At 44.2% G+C, this 19,705-nt stretch overlaps 1 protein-coding gene across 1 annotated transcript in view; it reads left to right on the top strand.

Moving 5' to 3' along the window:
* Positions 1–15,025, top strand: part of CREG2 (cellular repressor of E1A stimulated genes 2) — a 39,235-nt gene extending 24,210 nt beyond the window's left edge. The window contains exon 4 of the mRNA XM_075336471.1: positions 11,001–15,025. Coding sequence (XP_075192586.1) covers positions 11,001–11,142 — 142 coding nt within the window. The 3' untranslated portion in view covers positions 11,143–15,025. The remainder of the gene's footprint in view (positions 1–11,000) is intronic.
* Positions 15,026–19,705: the final 4,680 nt, after the last annotated feature.

Raw genomic sequence — 19,705 nt, 5'->3', positions numbered from 1 at the left:
AAGCTGCAATGCCCTGCTCATGAGGTAAGGGCATGCCTAATCAGGAGAACTACTGTAGAGGAAGCTCTGCTCACTGGTATATAGGTGCTCAGAGGTAATAATAGATAAAATTAGTGAGTAACCTCGGCACTCTAAATCTCCCAGACTAAGTCAGTAAGTCACAACGGATAGTAATGCAAAATCACTCTTTATTGGTCCGTATTAAGAAAAAAAAATTTTTCATAAGCATATATGTTTTTGTCCAAAACAAGTTACAAATGACGTTTCGGCCTGAGCCTTCGTCAGATTGGACTTATCTGCATGTAATCATGAAAAATGACAATAATCAGTATCACATAAGAGTGAGAGAACAATAACATAAACTCGAACAATGTAGAGGTACAATTGGGATGCAGCAACAAAATTGCAACACAGCAAGAAATGAAACACATGATACAAATGTCATAATACAGTACAAGGACAATATAGTAATGACAAATATGGGGTCAGAGTAGGCTTAGACAGCTCTGGTACGAAAGAGATGTCAATCATAAAGTAACATGTGCAGTAGGTGTAGAGCTACACTATGCATGGCAGAGCTAATGGGTAGACCGACCATAGAAAAAGAACGGAGAAAAAGTGGAGAAAAAGTGGAGAAATAATGGAGAAAAAAATGGAGAGAAAGTGGAGAAAAAGTGGAGAAAAAGTGGAGAGAAAGTGGAGAAAAAGTGGAGAAAAAGTGGAGAAAAAATGGAGAAAAAGTGGAGAAAAAGTGGAGAAAAAGGGGAGAAGTGGAGAAAAAGTGGAGAAAAAGTGGAGAAAAAGTGGAGAAAAAGGAGAAAAAAATGGAGAAAAAATGGAGAAAAAGTGGAGAAAAAGTGGAGAAAAAGTGGAGAAAAAATGGAGAAAAAGGGGAGAAAAAGGGGAGAAGTGGAGAAAAAGTGGAGAAAAAGTGGAGAAAAAGTGGAGAAAAAGTGGAGAAAAAATGGAGAAAAAATGGAGAAAAAGTGGAGAAAAAGTGGAGAAAAAGGGGAGAAGTGGAGAAAAAGTGGAGAAAAAGTGGAGAAAAAGTGGAGAAAAAGGAGAAAAAAATGGAGAAAAAATGGAGAAAAAGTGGAGAAAAAGTGGAGAAAAAGTGGAGAAAAAGTGGAGAAAAAATGGAGAAAAAATGGAGAAAAAGGGGAGAAAAAGGGGAGAAGTGGAGAAAAAGTGGAGAAAAAGTGGAGAAAAAGTGGAGAAAAAATGGAGAAAAAAATGGAGAAAAAATGGAGAAAAAGTAGAGAAAAAGTGGAGAAAAAGTGGAGAAAAAGTGGAGAAGAAGTGGAGAAGAAGTGGAGAAGAAGTGGAGAAGAAGTGTTTGTTCATGCCAGATGGGAGATAAATAATTTTTTACCGGCGCTGTCATTTACTGTAACGTGATCATCGGTGTACGGTGTATACCTGTGATCACGTGAGCGGGGACCGGAAAAACCGTCCTGAATCATGATCTCCAGGGTCTTAGCTAGCCCTGAAACCCCGGAGATTTTCTGACGCCGGGGGGCGTTATTCACTTATTTCTGCCTGCTGTTTATAAACGGCAGATCAGAATAAGGCTACATTAACACGACCGATCCATTTTTGCGGTCTGCAAAAAACAGTCCGTTTTTTTTCACGGGTGCATCCGTGTGGCATCCGTTTCCGTTCCGTAGACGGTCCGTATGTCATCTGTTTGTCATCCGTGTGCCCTCCGTTTTTTTTGTGTACTGCAAAAAAACTGAAGGAGGGTAAATGCATAAATTTACCCAGGATCCATAGCTTCATCCTACATGAGGCAGTCACATGTTCACTCCAGTGCCATTTTCTACTGCTTTTCACAGCGTAGAGCGCTCTGGTGATTTTCTTGTGCTTGTGCACTTCATATCAGTCTTTTCTGTCATTATAATGGCAGAAAGACACATAATGTCCCACTCTCCTGCATTTTGTAATTTTGCACCCTTTGGTGCCTTTCATGTGGCACTAAGGGGTGCTTAGCTTTGTATTTAGCCAAAAAAATGAAAAAAAAAAATGACGTAGGGTTCCCCCTAGTTTTGTAGCCAGCTAGGGTAAAGCAGACGGCTGCAGCCTGCAGACCACAGCTGGCAACCTCACCTTGGCTGGTAATCCAAAACTGAGGGCACCCCACGCTGTTATTTTAAATTAAATAAATAATTAAAAAAAAAAACCACGTAGGGGTCCCCCCAAAATTGGATCACCAGCCAACATAAAGCAGACAGCTGGGGTCTGATATTCTCAGACTAGGGAGGTCCATGGTTATTGGACTCTCCCCAGCCTAAAAATAGCAGGCCGCAGCCGCCCCAGAAGTGGCGCATCCATTAGATGCGCCAATCCTGGTGCTTCGCCCCAGCTAATCCCGCGCCCTGGTGCGGTGGCAAACGGGGTAATATATGGGGTTAATACCAGATGTGTAATGTCACCTGGCATCAAGCCCTGGGGTTGGTGAGGTCAGGCGTCTATCAGATACCCGACATCACCAACCCAGTCAGTAATAAAAAAAAATAGACGACAAACACATTTTTATTTGAAAAAAAACACTCCCCAAAACATTCCCTCTTTAACCAATTTATTAGAAAGAAAAACAAATCCAGGTCTGGTGTAATCCAAGGGGTTGCCATGACGATCCACACTGTCCCAGTCAATGAAGAGCAGAATGTTCCCCATTGGCTGGGAGAGCAATGCAGTGACCTGAGCTAACATCAATGAGTCAGCCCAGGTCACTGCAGGGCATGACAAGTGCTGCTGTCAGCGAGGTACATTACCTGCACTGATCTCCAGCATACTGACAGCACCTGTCACTGAGTTCAATGACCGCCGCCTTCACAGCCAAGTATCGCGAGAGGCCCGTGACGTCACCGCTGGTCAGACTCGGGTCGGAAGCGAGAGAAGGTGATGTGACAAGCGGCGGCCATGGAGGACAGTGACAGCGCTGAGGTCGGGATGGCGGGACTTCATCACCGCAGTTAAGCCGAGCGGGACCATGTGTGCAGAGTGTGTGTGTGTGTGTGTGTGTGTGTGTGTGTGTACATGCCGCGGACAGGAGGGGGCGGAGTGAGCTGAGCGGGGAAGTGTGGGCCTCCTGCACGTAACTAGGATAAACATCGGGTTACTAACCAAAGCGCTTTGCTTGGATACCCGATGTTTATCTTGGTTACCAGCTTCTGGCAGGCTGTCAGCGATGGCTCCCGCACACTGTAGCTGTAAAAAGCCCTGCTTTTTGCTGCTAGAACCGTTCTCGAACGTATCTAGAACTATCGAATTTTAGCAAAAAAGCTCGAGTTCTAGTTCGATCTAGAACAGCCCCAAAATCACTCGAACCGCGAACTGGAGAACTGCGAACCGCGCTCAACTCTAGTCATGTGTATGTACTCAAGGAATAATTACAGCTATTACATGACTTCTGTTAGGCATTTTTTCATTTTCAGTTTTCCCCCTTTTTTTGTCTCTGAGTTAATGGGTGGAGACTAGATCTTTTGATGTTTCCCATACACAATACCTAAGAATATGAGGAACACCAGCTCTCCTTTTACTATCTAGAAAGTTATTAAGAAGTAGCAATAGCAAACAGAACTTTACACAGCTGAACTGAGCATTGTAGCTGTGAATCCTGCATCGGTTGATGTAAAACACTAACAACAAAGCAGGAGTATCTAGGTGTGTCTGTATCTCCTTCACTTGCTCCTACCTCCTCCTCCATTCTTCACAGACTTCAATATGCATTTGGTATCGTATCATTCAGTAAGGTGGCAGTCTGTTTTATTTTGACCAAGGGATTTTAGCTGTTTTTCAGGGTGAATGATATGTACAGTAGGCAGGGTGGTAGAGAAAATAGTGCCTTAGGAGTGTTGAAATAAGCAAAACATATCAAAATGTACAGCAACACACTGTGTGAGTCATGCAAGCATTGAAATGTAAACTGCAGTACTACCATAGAATATACTTACAAAACTGAAGTTCTTAGCACTCAAATTGTCCAATTGCCTAAAGGCCCCATTAAACGCAACGACATCGTTATCGAGATGTCGTTGAGGTCACGGAATTCGTGACACACATCTGGCCTCGTTAGCGACATCGTTGCGTGTGAAACGTTCGAGCGACCGCTAACGATGCAAAATACTCACCAAATCGTTGATTGTTGACACGTTGTCCATTTCCCAAATGTCGTTGCTCGTGCAGGACGCAGGTTGTTGGTCGTTCCTGAGGCAGCACACATCGCTACGTGTGACACCTCAGGAACGACGAACTACACCGTACCTGCGTTCTCTGGCAACGAGGTGGACGTTACTTTCATGCGGCTGCTCTCCGTCCCTCCGCTTTTATTGGACGTCTGCCGTGTGACGTCGCTGTGCAGGTAAGTATGTGTGATGGGTACTAGCGATTTTGTACACCACGGGCAGCGATTTGCCCGTGAGGCACAAACGATGGGGGTGGGTGCTTTCACGAGCGACATTGCTAGCGATGTCGCTGCGTGTAAAGCAGCCTTTACACCCTATCCTTTTGTATCATACAAAGGGCAAGTTGGATCCACTTGGTTGCACAGTCAGAAGGCATGACCCCATAATCTAGACAAAAAAACACACGGTATTCCCTAACATGTAGTGTGAACAGGTGCATAACTGGCCATTTTTGTACGCTAAATATCTCAATTTTTTTCTTAGATTTCCTTTAGCAGTAATGTATGTCGATATTCTTACATTCATGATTTGCAAGCTTTAGCATTTCAGAATACAACTGTGGGTACAATGTATGGGCGCTAGGCTGGCGTATTTACAATTCTCCACAAAAAAGGCATTGCATGGATGTTACAGCATAGACACTGCAGCCGTTGATGAATTCATTGAGAGGTGCAATTTGTACAGTGGGGTCACTTTTTTGGCATCTTAGGGTCTCTCCAATTGTCACATGGTGTCCCAATTTGTGTTTCAAAATCAAATATTGCTCTTTGCTTTCTGAGTTTAGCATGTGCCCAAACATTAGTTTTTGACCACATACGGGGTATCACTGTGTTCGGAAGAAAATGCAGAACAAATTATGGTTTCAATTTTCTCCTATTACCACTTGTGTAATTTAAAAATTTGGTGCTAAAACAGTATTTTAGTATAAAAAATATACATTTTTTTTGTTTTCACATCTAAATGTTATATAGATTTATGAATCACCTGTAGAATAAAAATGCTCAGTATATCTCTAGATGAATTCCTTAAGGGGTCTAGTTTTCAAAATGGAGTCACTTGTGGAGGGTTTCTGCTGTTTTGGCATGTCAGGGGCTCTGCAAATGCGACATGTCATTCACAATATATTCCAGACAAAGACAGTATACACTTAAAAAATCAACACCGCTCTTTCCTTTCTGAGCCCTCCCATGTGCCCAAACAGCAAGATCAGTAATAACTTATTAATTGGTGGAATCTGACCAATGGAAATTGTATCAATGGGAAGAATGGGGAACGTTTATTCCTAACAGGGCACTTTTCATCTTATTTTAAAATGCAGCGGCAGATCAGATGGGTGACCGCAGCTCCATTCATCCTCTTTAAGGCTGCGAGAAAATGCCAAGTGTAGCGATCGCAGCCATTGAGGGAATGAATGGATCAGTGGTCAAGTCGAACATAAGCTCCAACCTAATGGGGATAAAAGTTGCACATTCTGCCTTTTGGTGCATGTCCCAGATGTAGGACCCCACCAATCAATAAATTATCACTTATCCTGTGGAGAGGTAATTACTTGTTTTCACCAGAGAAACTCTGTTAGTGCATCTCTGTTGCTGTGTAATAGTCACAGGACAGGGAGGGCTTAAATGTCCAAATATTTAATCTCTTTAGAAGAGATTATAAATTATCAAATTAAAATCATAGAGAATAAATTAGCGCCATCCATAACTCAATCCACTAACCCAGGGCCAATAATTCCACATACAAGGGACAAATACTGCCACACTATGACCAGACCACATATTACTACCATAGTCATCGAATAGTACCACATACAAGAGAGAAATACCGCCAAACTGTGATCAGACCACATATTACCATCACATAGTGACTGAAAAATACCACATACAAGGGACAAATATCACCACACCATTACCAGACTCACACTCACAGCAAAATTTGAGCTGAATGTCATTTGCATATAGCATCTGTGCAGTGTGAGCGAACCTTAAAATATATTACAGCAGTAATAATGGCTCCTAACTGGCCCCTACAATAATTATATCCCCCAAATGCCACCATAAACTAATTATGTATGTTCTTCATTCTGGCCCCCATACAGTAATTAAGGCCCTCATCCTGGGCACCATTATTTATTAATATCCCCTATTCTGTAATAATGTTAAAGGGGTTGTCCGGTCTATAATGAAAACTCTGCAGTCACTCTGCGTGCCACTATATGACTGCAAACTTGTAAATCCTCCAAGCGGATGCACTCTGTGCTGCAAGGTTTCAATGACGTCAACACTGGGAACAGCAGACAAGTATGCGATATGCAGACTCCTGACCAGAACCCGACTAGTGGACGCAGTTTCACTCAATGAAGTGTAGTCCCCTATAGACACTATTAGCCATCACATAGACCAATATGTAAAGTATGAGCCCACACATAGCCCCCTAAAAATACTATACATAGCATGAGGCCTACATAGTCCCATATAGACAGTATTAGTCACCACATAACCCTGTAAACAAAGTATGAGCCCAAAGATAGCCCCACTATATACAGCATGAGCCCACACATAGCTAACCTATATACAGTATGAGCCCACATATAACCCCCTATAAACATTAGCCCACATCAGCATGAGCCCCACATAGTCCCCTATAGACAGTATTAGCCCCCCCATAGTCCCCTAAAGACAGTATGCGCCCTCACATAGCCCCACTATATACAGCATGAGCCCACAAATAGCGCCCTATAAACAGTATGAGCCCACATATAGCCCCTATAAACAGCATGAGCCCCACATAGTACTTTCTAGACAGTATTAGCTAACACATAGCTCTCTATAAACAACATGTCTCCACATAGCTGTATATACATAGAATTAGCCCCCACATAGCCCTTATAGACAGTATTAGCCCCCACATAGCCCCCTAAAGATAGTAAGCACTCAGACATAACCCCCTTTAAAAAGCATGAGCCCCACATAGTCCCCTATAGACAGTATTAGCCCCCACATACCACCTATAGACAGTATATGCCCTCATATAGCCTCCTATATACCAGAACATATAGGGAAAAAAACAAAATATAGAAAAAGAGAGATTAGATCCTGTGATCCCAACGTATTGTTACCCCTCTATATATCACTTGTAAGGCCACATCTGGAATATGGGATCCAGTTTTGGGCTCCACATTTTGAAAAGGACATTCAGAAGTTAGAGTCGGTTCAAAGGTGGGCAACTAGACTACTACAAGGAATGGAAGGCCTCTCATATGATGACAAATTGAAAACGTTAGATATGTTTAGCTTAGAAAAAAGACATCTCAGAGGAAATATCATTTATATGTATAAATACACATGTGGTAAATATAAAGAACTGGCACATGACTTATTTCTTCCAAAGACAATACTAAAGACCAGGGGGCATTCACTGCGAGTGGAAGAAAAGCAATTCTGACAGCTAAACAGGAAAGGGTTCTTTACAGTTAGAGCAGTCAGACTGTGGAATGCCCTACCATAAGAGGTAGTAATGGCAGATACTATAACAGCTTTTAAAAAAGGGCTGGATGATTTCCTCACTACACACAGCATTGTTGGTTATAAATTACTTAATGACAAAATATATAATTGGTGGTGGAATGTATTTTAATGGACACTTGAAGAGCACTGCTTCTTTGTGTAGCACCATGGGAAAGTAAAAAAATATCAGCCAAGATCTCAGGAAGAGAATTGTGAACTTGTGAAGTCTGGTTCATCCTTGGGTGCAATTTCCAGATACCTGAAGGTGCCTCGTTCATCTGTACAAACAATTATACGCAAGTACAAACAAAATGGGAATGTCCAGCCATCATACCGCTCAGGAAGGAGACGAGTTCTGTGTACCAGAGATGAACATGCTTTGGTCAGACATGTGCATATGAACCCAAGAACAAAAGCAAAAGACCTTATGAAGATGCTGGCGGAAGCTGGTAAGATTGTGTCATTATCCACAATGAAATGAGTACTGTATCAACATGGGCTGAAAGGCCCCACTGCCAGGAAGAAGCCATTACTCCAAAAGAAACATAAAAAAGCCAGATTAATGTTTGCAAATGCACAGAGGAAGAAAGACCTACATTTTTGAAGACATGTCCTGTGGTCTGACGAAAATAAAATTGAACTGTTTGGCCATAATGACCATAGTTACGTTTGGAGGAAAAAGGGAGAAGCTTTGAGACCTAACAACACCGTCCCAACTGTGAAACATGGGGATGGAAGTATCATGTTTTGGGGTTGTTTTGCTGCAGGAGGGACAGGTGCACTTCACAAAATAGATGGCATCATGAGGAAAGAAAGTTATGTGGCAATACTAAAGCAGCATCTCAAGACATGAGCCAGAAACTTAAAGCTTGGCCTGAAATGAATCTTCCAAATGGACAATGACCTGAAGCATACTGCCAAACTGGTTACAAAGTGGCTTAAGGATAACAAAGTCAATGTTTTGGAGTGGCCATCACAAAGCCCTGATCTCAATACTATTGAAAATTTATGTGCAGACCTGAAAAGGCAGGTGCAGGCATGGTGATCTACAAACATGGCTCAGTTACATCAGTTCTGTCAGGAGGAATGGGCCTAAATTCCTATTACTATACTATAACTATTGTGAGAAGCTTATGGAAGGATATCCAAAATGTTTGACCCAAGTCACATTTTAAGGGCAGTGGTAAAGTGAGAAAAACATGCGTATGTGTCTTTTTAGATAGTGTATGTAAACTTCTTTTCAACTCTATATTAGACAGTTTTATTACAGCACCTATTAGCTGACCTACGTTTTATATCTGACAATATAAATGTTTTCCCTGACTCTCACATTGATGGCCTACCTTTTATATAGGCTATCAATATTAGATCCATTTGGTTCCAACTCCTGACTATGTCCCCGTCATTCTTTACCAGGCACATCTTTCACATTCTATATTGGCTGTGTCTTGTGATTCAGCATTATCTGGCATTAGTTGGCGCTACACGCGGGGATTTGGGTGTTTGGTTTGGGATGATAGTTCGTGACGCCACCCACGGGTTGTGGTGATTGTGGGCACCACCACTGCGGTGAAGGTATGGGGCTCCCGGGAGCGATGTAATGGCGCAGCTAGGTGTTGACCCCTCCGTGGGTAGGGGTTGTTGGTTCCGGGGCCCGGTAGGCGAGTACCAGGATGCAGGGTGAAGTGTTGCGGTGCAATGCGGTGCGGTGCCTGATGGCACTGGTGTACTCACTCTGACACAAGACACTGGAGTCGCTGCCAAACGGAGTGATGAACGGTGCCTGCAGCCGGCTGCATCTTCTCCCAGAGTAGGTTGGTGGTTTCCGCCTTTCTCCTGCACCTCTGTGTGTAAATGTTTGACTCCTATGCCTAGACACCGGTAGTCTGCTCCCCGACTTGCATATGCCGTAGGAGCCCGTTGCCCGCAGACGCTGGCCCTTTGGGTCTCTATGCCTTGGCGGTGGCTTTACCCTGTATGGTTTGGGCTGTTGTCTTCTAAAGGGACTTGTGTGGGATAGGTCCTTAAGTCCAGTCCGCAATCAGTTGATTCGACTTGGCCCTATCGGTTCGGGGCTTTGTGCTGAGTCTGAGTACCCTGCCTAGTGCTCCGGTATCCAGTTGGTTCCCCTGTTCGGTTCCAGCAGGCCACTACCCTGTCCCGGTCCCTTATGGTTCCACCGGTCGTATTCTCGGTCTCCTGCAGGCGGCCACCACCGTCTGCCTCCTTGCCAATGGTAACTGGGCTCCGACCCAGCCACCTGGTAGTCTCTTATCAGGGCACGGACACAGGACTGCCCGTGACCTTGACTGCACTCGACTCTGAACTTGACTACTGTGTTTCCCGCCTCCAAGCCTGTGTACTCCTCGGTGGGCAGAGCCAGCCACCTGGCTCCGCCCCCTGGTGTGGACATCAAACCTGGAGGGTGGTGACAAGGTTTTTAGGTTGGCTGGTGTCAACTAACTGTGAGGGGGTGTGGTGTTGTGTGTGACTACCTGGGACGACCCGACTAGTCCGGGGCGTCACAGATGTACCTTTAGTGCAGGGGTTGTTGCCCAAGAGGTAAGCAGGCAAACTTCCAGCTCCAAAGCAGCAAGAAGCTTATGTCCCATATACATAAAAGGGTGCAGTATGGCGAACTATTGGACTACAAAGGGGTCATGCATTATTCTTGCACAGGTGCCCTTTTTTGTCTGTCTGCCAGGGGACTGAAAAGCAGTGAGCTGCAATAGCAGATACAGTCACTACCAAATCGTAATGCTGTATGTGGGAAACATTGAAGGAGACACCACTACCTTCATGTAATTAAGAGCTGGGCAAAGTGTGGCCATGGCCCTCCCCAACAGTCATGGTCTATCATGTGCCCTCCTACCCTGGGAAATTATTTGCCCAGTCCTGGTGTAATGCATTCCCCTTATTTATGGAATTCAGTATTGGCTCCTTGGCATCATTTTTTACTTTAGACCTCATGCACACTGATGCTTTCTTGCTCATTTTTATTTGAGAAATGTTTTCCTAATCATACCTGATGGGATATAATCTTGTCTGTGGCTCTATATATACAGCTGCTGTATGGATGCTTACATTCTTCTATGAGCTATACATTATGCCAGATATATCGTCCCCATTCTAATCTGGAATATACAAGAATGCTGGATGAGAATCTGTTTAGAAGTATGATATATTTGTAACATTTCTTGATATTTTTCATTATTGACCAAGGCACAAGCCTGGAAAAATATTTGCCCTTGATGTATTCTGCAACAAAAAAAAACAAAATCATTTCTATCTTCTATTTTTTTCACAGGCATCCTGTAATGAGAAAGTGGTCTCAAAATAACAACTGCCTCCTAATGAAAATGAATATAGAGCACATCTATGTAACAGACTGTTATGGAGGAGTGTACAGCCTTCCCCTGGAAGATTACTACAAAGTGAATCCAAAATGAGCAGTTCTTTTTCCGTTACATAGCATGACCATACACATCATGGTTTATAACACTGTAACAGAGGCCGACAGCCACCTACTTACCAAGTGTTATTGCATTCAAGCAGTCACTGTTTGTCTTACTGTATTTGTATTTCAAAGGGTAAATATGCTCTTAAAGGGGTTGTCCACTGCGTGGATAATCCCTTCTCATTCCCCATAAAAATAAAAAAAGCCTATACTCACCTCCGGTGCCAACACAGTTCCAGCAATGTCGGAACTATTGTCCCACGGCCCATGTGACATTGTTATGACACGTGAGCCCCCTGTCCACTGGAGGTTAGTATAGGCTTTTTTATTTTTATGGGGGCGCACATGGGGAATGAGAAGGGGTTGTCCAAGTAGTGGACAACCCATTTAAGTATTTTGTCCATTGTGCTAAAACTATGGAGTTTTAACAGGAACTAAACTAGTATTTATGATGCCAGGGATAATTTTTCAAACAAAGCAAAGATGATTATTGCAAATTTTGTCTGGTTTGGCCAAGTATCAGCTAAAAATGCTGCAAACAATAAGCCACCAATAGCACTTTCTGCATACAAAGCCTGGGGATGTGGATTTCTTTAATTATTTATCAGCTGCTTTTATGCGTTCATTACCTTGCTGGTCAAATATGAAAAATAAATGTATAGTGAAAGGCAGGAGTTGGCAGGTATGAGCATTTTAGAGCAGTGCTTGTTTTTGGGGACCTTTTAGATAAATTAAATGAGCAGTTATCTATCCAACTGGTAATCAATGGGTCATCTACATTTCATCTATTTTATCTAAAGGTACCTTAAAAGGGTTGTCTGGTCAACAACTACAAGTCTGCAGTCACATAAACAGTCTAGTCTGAATGTGGCTGGGAGTGTACATGTTGCATACTTGCAGCCACATAACCAGTGTTCCTGACTCTAAAGGGCGCTTTACACGCAACGGTGTCGCTAACGAGGCCGGATGTGCGTCACGAATTCCTCAAACTAAATGATATCTCGTTAGCCATGTCATTGCGTGTGAAGCGTCCTTAACACTGGAGGATCCTCACAGCGTGATGGGAGGGTTCATAAGTCTGCAGTCGCGTAAACAGTCTAGTCTGAATGTGGCTGAAAGTGTACATATCGCATACTTGCAGCCACATGACCAGTGTTCCTGACTAACACTGGAGGATCCTCACAGCGTTAGGCCCCCTTCACACGTCCGTGAAAAAAACGATCCGTTTTTTCACGTATGTGTTAAAGGGGTGGTTTGCTCCCCGTGTGCCGTGTTTGTGGCACATTCCTGTTCACCGTGTGTTATACGTAATAACACACGGAAAACGGAAAGCCCCGCCTTACCTGCTTCTTCCTGAGCTGTCTGTGGTGCTGAATGACAGCGCCCGTCACAGGCCACGCCCCGCTGACGCTGCCTCTGGCCCCCAGTGAAGAAGACGCGTTGTTCAAATTCACTGGGGGACGGATGCAAGGGACAGCCGCGGCAGAGACTGCAGGGCTCATGGAGGTGAGTATGTGTTTTTTTATTTTTTACAATGCCACGTGTGTTTCTCCGGCGTGTGTCACGTGCACCCGCATCCACACTACACCCGTGTGGTACGTGTGCGGGCCCGTGCTGCTGGAGAAACACGGACATGCATCCGTGTGGAGCACACGGCCCACGTCTGCTCCACGCGGAGGCACGGGCCACTGGCAGAACACGTGCGTGCACATATACCCATTGATTTTAATGGGTATACGTGTGCCCGTGTCTCCGGTACATACGGGCACGGAACTAGCACGTACCACAGACATGGACGTGTGAAGGGGGCCTTATGGAAAGGTTCACAAGTCTGCAGTCACTTAGTCTAGTCTTAATGTGGCCAGGAGTATATATGTCACATATTTGTGGCCATGTGACACCGGAGAATCCTCACAGTGCACAGTGCGCGCAATGTGAGTATTTACAAGCCTGCAGTCACGTAGAGTGACACATAGTGTGACTTCAGACTTGTCATTTTAGATTGAATCCATAGGTACAAAGCTTAGATTTTCAGTTCTTTTTATAGTTACTTTAGATAAGTTGGTTGCTGAATCTGCAGTGAAATTATTACTGTTCTACATCTACATCTTTACAAATAAGAACTAACCACAATTACAAAAAAAAAATCAATTTTTCCAGGATGAAATGTTCTTACATGTGGGCACAAGATTTAATGGAAATCTATCATAAAACTGTAATTCTTTTAAATGTAAAATCAATATTTATTTTAAAGGGAACCTATCAGGTGATTCACGCTGCTCAAACCACAATTACAACCAGGTATAATATTCTCTGAAAGGCTCTGAAGGTGCACAAAATATATACTTTGAAGATATAGCCGAGGTCTATAGCCGGAGACCAGACTAGTCTGGTGTCGTCCTCGGCTGGGTCTTCCCAGCGCTGGCAAGGGAGAAACCTTCAGTAGCGCTGTTAAGAGCCGGCCAGGGTCAGCACCGGACTGGTCTGATCTCCGGCTATGGTCCTTAAAGTGTAAATTTCTGTGAGACATCAGTTTCAGAGAATAATATATCTGGCTACAGTCGTGCACCCAGGCTACATTTTATGATGCCAGCGGTTTGGCAGTATGAATCACCTGACAGGTCCCAGCTAAGGGACTAGTCCAACAACATAATCACCTATTCAGACAACACATGATAAATGGATGATTAGTGGGGTATCAACCAGTGACACCCATTTCGATCATAAGAATCTAGTCCCATATCCCTGTGTGATAGCAGTATTGTGCATATGTGACACCCCCCCCCCCTCCACGCACAGAATAAAGGACTTCCAGTGAATGGGGTTGTTACGTGGGAAGTCTGATCTGTCAGTGTTACTGCTTCCATTAATAACAAGCTAGTGTGAATGGAGCTCAGCTCTAAAGGTCATCCAATAAGCAAGGTGTTGACAAAAGAAGAGTTAATGAATTTTATTTTTCAGATTACATTTCTGAGATGATATCAAATGAATGAATGTATATAACACATATGAATGTAACAGGTTTATAGATCTACATAGATAATATACAACCTCTGTTCACTTTAATGCTTAGCAACCAGAATATAGTATTCAGGTACCCAACAAGTGCTGATGGGCAGGAGAAAATACAATATAGAAAGCTAAACAGCGCACCAAACCAAAAATACACTCTAGTATATTGTTTACACCCTTCTTTTACCGATAAACAGTATATACTGACACAAGGGGAGATATTAAGATTCTAGCACCAGTTGGTAAGGATTGGCAGTATTTTCTATACAAACCAGTGTTTTTTCCCTTTAAAGCCAACTTGTTACTTGTTCTATCCGCATACATTATGTAGCACATGGTGCTGAGCTGACAAGTACAGTATATGGTTTTGAGTATAACATTATTTGCTCCTAACGAGTCCAGTGTACGGCCCAACAAAATGACTGACAGCTTTTTGTGCGTCTATGCTCACATAGATAATGCCAATAAATGTGTGAGCCTGTCAATAAAAACTACAAGCTCTACTGAATCAGTTCCACAAAATCTATATGCCAACCTGCTGTATAATATGAGGTCCACAACTACACTATCATGTAACCCTAACACACTGCAGGTCACTAAATCAAGTTCACTGTACAAGGCAACAACAAGGATGAATGTAGAAAATACCCACCTACATTTGATATCAGAAAGGAAAAGTGAGCCCCTTTACCTTCCATTTACCCCCTCCAAGCTGCTTATATGAACATGGAGGGCTTTGAAACATAAGCCCATCTATATCATGGCTCAAGCAATCCATTGCTCAATGAACTCGCTTCAAAATGATTGTTTTATTCCTTATGCAGATGAGTCTTAAAGGGAACCTGTCAGCAGAAATTTCGACTAAAACCTAACAGATTCCCCCTCTGCAGCTCCTGGGCTGCATTCTAGAAAGGTCCCTGTTATTATATTGCCCCCTTTCTGACCCAAAAAAAGAGTTTATATCAAGGTACCTATTTGGCTTCTGATTCTCTAAATGTGTCACGGGGGCGGGCTGCCTGATGGCCGTTATTCTGCCCCCTGGTCCTGTATGCCGCCCCCATCGCCGATTTCTATACTTCTGGACGCCGCCCACTGCTCCAGCCATCCCCGCGCATGCCCAGTGCCCATCTCTCGTGGATGAGCACTGTGCCCAGTGTCACCGGTGGTGACGTGCACGCAGGGTTTAGATTATGGGCGGTGCTGTGATGTTAATTACCAAGCAACCGCCCATAATCGCGGGACCTCGCATTCCCCCTCGGCCTGCTTCGTTCTGCGCAAGCGCGCTGCAGCTGAACTCACGTCACCTCCTTCCCATCTTGCCCTGAGGCAGGAAATAGATGGGAGGAGCGCGGAGCAGTGACTACACCGATCAGTAGGAGTTCAGCTGCAGCGCGCTTGCGCAGAAAGAAGCAGGCCGAGGGGGAATGCGCGGTCCCGCGATTATGGGCGGTTGCTTGGTAATTAACATCACAGCACCGCCCATAATCTAAACCCTGCCCGCACGTCACCACCGGTGACACTGGGCACAGTGCTCATCCACGAGAGATGAGCACTGGGCATGCGCGGGGATGGCTGGAGCAGTGGGCGGCGTCCAGAAGTATAGAAATCGGCGATGGGGGCGGCATACAGGAACAGGGGGCAGAATAACGGCCATCAGGCAGCCCGCCCCCGTGACACATTTAGAGAATCAGAAGCCAAATAGGTACCTCGATATAAACTCTTTTTTTGGGTCAGAAAGGGGGCAATATAATAACAGGGACCTTTCTAGAATGCAGCCCAGGAGCTGCAGAGGGGGAATCTGTTAGGTTTAAGGCGAAATTTCTGCTGACAGGTTCCCTTTAAATTGATCTGTGCATGCCAAGCACTTATTAGGGCTAGCACACATGGCGAGTAATATGCAGCGAGTGGAATACGATAAAAAAAAAAAAAAAAATCGCATTCCACTTGGACCAATATTACTCTATGCGGGAGCACACATGAGCGATTATTTTCTCAGCCCTAATCGGACCGAGAAAGCAGTCACAGCATGCTGCGGGTGGAATGCGATCCTGTTCCACTCGCACCCATTCAAGTCTAAGGGGCAAGAGAAACATCGCATTGCTCTCGCGTTACACCGGTGTAACATGAGAGCAGTGCGATTCTCGCATCAGCCGGCAACAGAGGAGATAGGGAGATAAATCCCTCCCTCCCCTCCGCAGCGCTGGCCCTCCCCTCCACAGTGTCTGCCCTTTCCTCCGCAGAGCTGGCCCTCCCCATTGCAGCTGTGGTCTGATCGCACGATTGAACCACAGTCGCATGACACTCGCATGACACTTGACTCCTGCTGTGCTGCAAGTGTGTGCCGAGTGTCATGACAGCACTCGCACAAATCCCCGTGTGGCCTCAGCCTCATACTTCTGCCTCCCGGCTCTATTCCCTGCGTAGTGCAACCTATATGTACGTAATTGTGTAGTCTATCCAGAGAAGGTGCTAGATGGGGAACAGTGCGGTGGCTCAGGAAGTGTGCTTTGGCACACCCAGGACACTTCAGCTTCCTTGGCATATGGAATAAACCATTGTTTTGGCACAATGTAATGGAGTAATGGATCATTTTGGAGCAATGTAATGGAGCAATAAATGTAATTTTATATATAAAATCTAGCTCACCACATTAACCGTCCCTCTTCGCCATGGAGCACAGGATTTAGCCTCGCCATAGCCAGCATAATCCAATGAAGAAAAATAGGAATCCGGCTCTTAAAGTGAACCTGTCACTAGTTTTTTCCCTATTAAACCAAAAATATCAACTTCTGCAGCTCCTGGGCTGCATTCTAGGCAGGCGCATTTCGCTGTGCCACTATCGCGGGGCTGAGCATAACGTTTCCCTTGCGCGAGCACCAGTGATTTAGTTGCGCGAGATTATGGGCGGCGCTGTGTATGACCTAACCAGCGTCATCCTCGTACCTGCCCATAATCTCGTGCCTGCGCAACTACGTACAACACCGGCACACGTGGGAAACTTTATGCTCAGCCCCGTGATAGGGGCACAGCAAAATGCGCCTGCGCGGACGATGACGGGGGTGGCGTCATCCATATAAATCATGACTGGGGGATGGCGAACAGTGGCAGAAGGGGGGACAGGAGCCAAATTAGAGACCGCACATCTGTCCAACCAAACTCATTTACATAGGAAACAGTAAGATTTTATAAAGTTCTTTTAGGGGTATGCAAGGGGGGCAGCAACAAGGTGCACCTTCCTAGAATGCAGCCCAGGAGCTGCAGAAGGTGATATTATTGGTTTAATAGGGAAAAAACTGGTGACAGGTTCCCTTTAAACATGCAAAATGTTCTTTATTATGTTCCAATACAGTGCATCAGACAGTATGAGTGACGTGATCAATGCGTTTCAAGTGCGTTTAACACCCTTAGTCATGACGCAGAATGATTAAGGGTGCTGAACGAACTTGAAACGCGTTGATCGTTGATCACGTCACTCATGCTGTGTGATACACTGTATTGGAACACAATAAAGAACATTTTGCATGTTTAAGAGTGGATTTCCTATTTTTCTTCAGTGAGCAATGGATGTACCTTATGTTTTAAAGACCTACCAGCAAATGTCCATTTAAGCAGCTTTTGGGGGTGGATTACGCTGACAGATTCCCTTTATTGGGCTCCCCTTTCTTTCCTGTAAAAGGTCATATAGAGCTGAATATACAGAAGAGACATTTATTACATTTCATACATTATTATATAATTCTATACATCTCCCATTGAGAATGTAGAAAAAAAGTACATCTTTCACGCACTTTATTTTAGGGACCTAAAAAAACTAATACAATGTAAATCTGCCAAAAGGTGATCAAAAGAACATTTTTTTTTTTTTTGCTGCCCAGCCCATTTTAGTTTATGAATACAGTACCATATACATCTAAATAGGGAGGGGCGTTTTCAATCCAGGTGTCTTCATCAAGCGGAATTGTATAAATGTGAATGCAGACACGCTCCAGATATTATTATAGTGCTATTTATTCACTTTACATATGAAAGGAGTATACATAATAAAAACAGGTAAAATAACCGTGAACAATACAAGGCACAGACTGGGACAGGAGGAGAGAGGACCCTGCCCACGAGGATCCCAGTCTACAGGATATTATATTTTATTGTCTACATAATTTACTGTATGATAAATAAGCAAAATGATTTGATAAAAAACAGTGGGTCCAGAAAATGTAACACTTAGCCTTTATGAATACAGCATTTCTAAAGCCTCTGGCTCTTGTTCTACCCACTGTACCATGTTCAATGAAAGGAGCTACTTTAATTAATCTGCAGCATTAGAATCAGATTTCTCAGTAATGCCCTCTTCAACGACTCCACATACGTAAACCATCTGGTGTTCACTGGTTCTCCCACTATGATCTGTTAGGATAAATTTACAAACCATAGATCACAATTCAAGAAGTATCTGCTGGGTGTGAAAAAAGTCCATAAACTGGACCAGAGGGGTGCAACTGGGGGGTTGGCACAATTTGCCATCATGTTTTTTGTATGACAATTTGTTAACTACAAATAAAATCATTTACTCAAGTGCATTTGTCTAAGTAGTTAGATTTTATATAGATCAAAAGTCTTTTTTTTTTTTTGCAGGAGGGTAAAATCAAATAATATGCTAGCAGACAGATGACTGCCACAATCAAAAATGTCTTTGTTCCAGACAGTAAAATAATCAGGGCTCCATTCAGACTCTTTACTAAAGAAGAATGACCCGTGGAAGTTCAGATCGGCAACTGCAGAAGAATCGTACCTCCACTGGTTTGGACTTGGCCCAAACCTCAATGGAAATCACTGATTGGCAGTTTGAGTCTCCGCCCACCTATAGTCAGCCATAAGCAGAACACTTTCGGGGGAGGGTAGGCAGGGTTTTTCCATTTTCAGCCCGAAAACCGAACATTGGGTTCGCTCATCTCTACCCCTTACATCTGCCAACTTTCAAAAAAATCTACCCTAAAGTTTGCATAGAGCTTCATATATAGTATTGTTTTATTATCTAGTCCCTTCCTAATGTGCAGATGCCAGAGGGACCGAATCTTAAGACACCCCCCCCCCAAACGATCACTCTCTGTAGAACACTGCTCAGTAGGCAGAAGCTTGCACACATTGGTGTAGGTGTAGGGGCTCAATAATAGTGTAAAGCGGGCTTTACATGCTACGATATTTCTAGCAATTGCTAGCGATATAGTACGCAAAAGCACCCGCCCCCGTCGTGCATGCGATATCGTGTGATCGCTGCCGCAGCGAACATTATTGCTACGGCAGCAAGGGGGAGGTGCGTTCGGCGTCATGGCGACATCACAGCGACGTCACTAAGTGGCCAGCCAATCAAAGCGGAGGGGCGGAGATGAGCGGGACGAACATCTCGCCCACCTCCTTCCTTCCTCATTGCGAGCGGGACGCAGGTAAGGCGAGGTTCCTCGCTCCTGCGGTGTCACACACAGCGATGTGTGCTGCCGCAGGAACGAGGAACAACATCTATAAACAACCATTGACAATTTTTGGTT

Source organism: Anomaloglossus baeobatrachus, chromosome 2 (genome assembly GCF_048569485.1).
Source record: "Anomaloglossus baeobatrachus isolate aAnoBae1 chromosome 2, aAnoBae1.hap1, whole genome shotgun sequence".
In the NCBI taxonomy this organism is placed as follows: domain Eukaryota; kingdom Metazoa; phylum Chordata; class Amphibia; order Anura; family Aromobatidae; genus Anomaloglossus; species Anomaloglossus baeobatrachus.
The sequence above is the reverse complement of the archived record's forward strand: the minus strand, read 5'-3'. Positions and strand labels throughout refer to the sequence as shown.